This window comes from Sprattus sprattus (genome assembly GCF_963457725.1).
Source record: "Sprattus sprattus genome assembly, chromosome: 15".
Lineage (NCBI taxonomy): Eukaryota > Metazoa > Chordata > Actinopteri > Clupeiformes > Clupeidae > Sprattus > Sprattus sprattus.
In genome coordinates, this window is record NC_137913.1 from 8,520,333 (window position 1) to 8,522,832 (window position 2,500).

A 2,500-nucleotide genomic window follows, 5' to 3' on the forward strand; every position below is an offset into this window, starting at 1 on the left:
GGGGCAGTTACCGGGTCCTGCCCACAGGTGCGTACGCTACCAGACCTCACCCACCTGTCCTACCTAGGCTCTTTCTCAGAAGTAATGTTACTAGACCCTTTGATGACATTAGATTGTTTTTGAAGAAGCCTTGATGATTAAAACGTCTATATACTGTAGATATGTATATATTGTAGATGTGTTTATATGGTTTACTTTGTATCTATTGGTGATAGAATTTGTTTCTTTGAGGTTTGAAGTTTTACAGACATGCAGTTAAATTTGGCAGGCATCAAAATGCATGTATTACATCTTTACACAACTGCCCTAAAGGTTTTTGTAATATTAAGTGTGTGTGTTTGTGTGTGTGTGGGTGTGTGTGTGTGTGTGTGTGTGCGTGTGTGTGTGTGTGTGTGTGTGTGTGTGTGTGTGTGTGTGTGTGTGCGCGTGTGTGTGTGTGTGTGTGTGTGTGTGTGTGCGTGTGTGTGTGTGTGTGTGTGTGTGTGTGTGTGTGTGTGTGTGTGTGTGTGTGTGTGTGTGTGTGTGTGTGTGTAGGAGCACTGGAGATCACAGCCAGTCTCCCGAGCCACGCTGGCAGATACACCTGTGCAGCCCGTAACCCTGCAGGCGTGGCCTACAAACACATCACTCTCAGCGTGCAAGGTGAGGCTCTCTGACATCACAGCACATCACATTTGGTTGGGATGAACCATAGAGACCCAGGCTTTGGCATTTGGGTGAAAGCATCTTTCAAACTTTAGACTTTATTTATTTATATATCATCTGCCAGATGACCAAATGTAAATAGAAATGTTCTACCAGGTGAGCTACATGTGGTCTGTCTCCTGTAAGAGGTATCAGGTTCCTAATGGGAGCTCATGCCCATGTGGCCTGTGTCCTGTAAGAGATGTCAGGTTCCTAATGGGAACTCATGCCTGATAGGTGAAAATTCACCCTAGTTACTTCAGGACTCCAGATTTGTCAATCAGTATATTTATTCAACGAGAACAATTGCAATTGGGCTCACTCACAGCACAAGGATGAAAAGTGAAGCAATTTCACTTATAAACCACAAGGTTTATATGCCTAGTTGATCTAATGCTGACGCCGTAAGTGGTAAACATCATAGTCAAAACAATGTTCTCGACCGAGCTTCTTGTATTTTCTTAGGGTCGAGAAAACAATAAGTGGCGCCTGTTAATCAAAGTTACACATACACACAGGAACACAGAAAAGCCATATCCCTGTTAAAAGAAAAGCTTATAAACCAATTATTAAAACAAGGCACTTGATTCATATAGTCATTAACAGTGTTTGGTAATTATCTCCATCAATGCCCTTCCCCAGAGCCTCCTGAGATCAAGCTTTATGTTTACCTTTTTGGAATCAAAATAAATGGATTATTCTTTTAACTTTCGAGTACCGAGAGTGCGTAATCCACTACCTGCTGACGACCCACGGCCTTGACTGGATATTGGAGTTTGGAAAATTAGAAACCATAGAAAGGCCGCCACATTAACAGTGTTTGGTAATTATCTGTATCTATCATGCCCTTCCCCAGAGCCCCCTGAGATCAAGCCCATGGCGGAGGAGGTGCAGGTGGTGTTGCACCAGGGGGTCGTCCTGCCCTGTGACTCGCACGGGTTCCCCCGCCCCTCCCTCACATGGCAGAGAGAGGGCGTTCCCCTGGCAACCGGTAAGGCATCAAACTCTACTGTATGTCAATGTGCAGACTCTATCCCTAGTCACCCCTGCAAACCACAACCACTAAATGTACAGGACACTGTGGTTGGTAAATGTCATTTGAAGTCACAGTTGACAGGCAGTTAAGAATTTGACATCGTTGTCAAGTGCCTTGAGAGTTTGTTTGTGTTTGTAGAGTATCTTCTGATGAAACTTGAGAGTTTGTTTGTGTTTTTAGAGTATCTTCTGATGAAACTTGTGAGTTTGTTTGGGTTTATTGTGTATCTTCTGATGAAACTTGAAACCCAAACTTCCTCAGGTCACCGCATGGCGGTTCTGTCCAATGGAGCTCTGAAGTTCTCTCGGGTTACGCTGGGCGATGCCGGAACCTACCAGTGCCTGGCCCAGAACGCAGCTGGCACCGCTGTGGGTAGAACACGTCTGGTGCTGCAAGGTACTGAACATCCTCCGGGTGGGGGACTAGGCCAAGGGTGGCAGAACTGATCATTACCTCATCCCAGTCAGAGATTGGCATAGCTACTCTCCCCAGTCAGAGATAGGCATAGCTACTGGAACTGATCATTACCTCTCCCCAGTCAGAGATTGGCATAGCTACTCTCCCCAGTCAGAGATTGGCATAGCTACTGGAACTGATCATTACCTCTCCCCAGTCAGAGATTGGCATAGCTACTCTCCCCAGTCAGAGATTGGCGTAGGGTGGCAGAACTGATCATTACCTCTCCCCAGTCAGAGATTGGCATAGCTACTGGAACTGATCATTACCTCTCCCCAGTCAGAGATTGGCATAGCTACTCTCCCCAGTCAGAGATTGGCATAG

General features: G+C 45.8%; 1 protein-coding gene across 1 annotated transcript in view; it reads left to right on the forward strand.

The window, feature by feature from the left end:
• The window catches only part of hmcn2 (hemicentin 2), a 91,606-nt gene that overhangs the window by 73,438 nt on the left and 15,668 nt on the right, over positions 1-2,500 (forward strand). Inside the window, exons 57-60 of the mRNA XM_080852749.1 lie at positions 1-27; positions 535-642; positions 1,541-1,675; positions 1,982-2,116. The exon at positions 1-27 is cut by the window's left edge and continues 138 nt beyond it. Coding sequence (XP_080708875.1) covers positions 1-27; positions 535-642; positions 1,541-1,675; positions 1,982-2,116 — 405 coding nt within the window. The remainder of the gene's footprint in view (positions 28-534; positions 643-1,540; positions 1,676-1,981; positions 2,117-2,500) is intronic.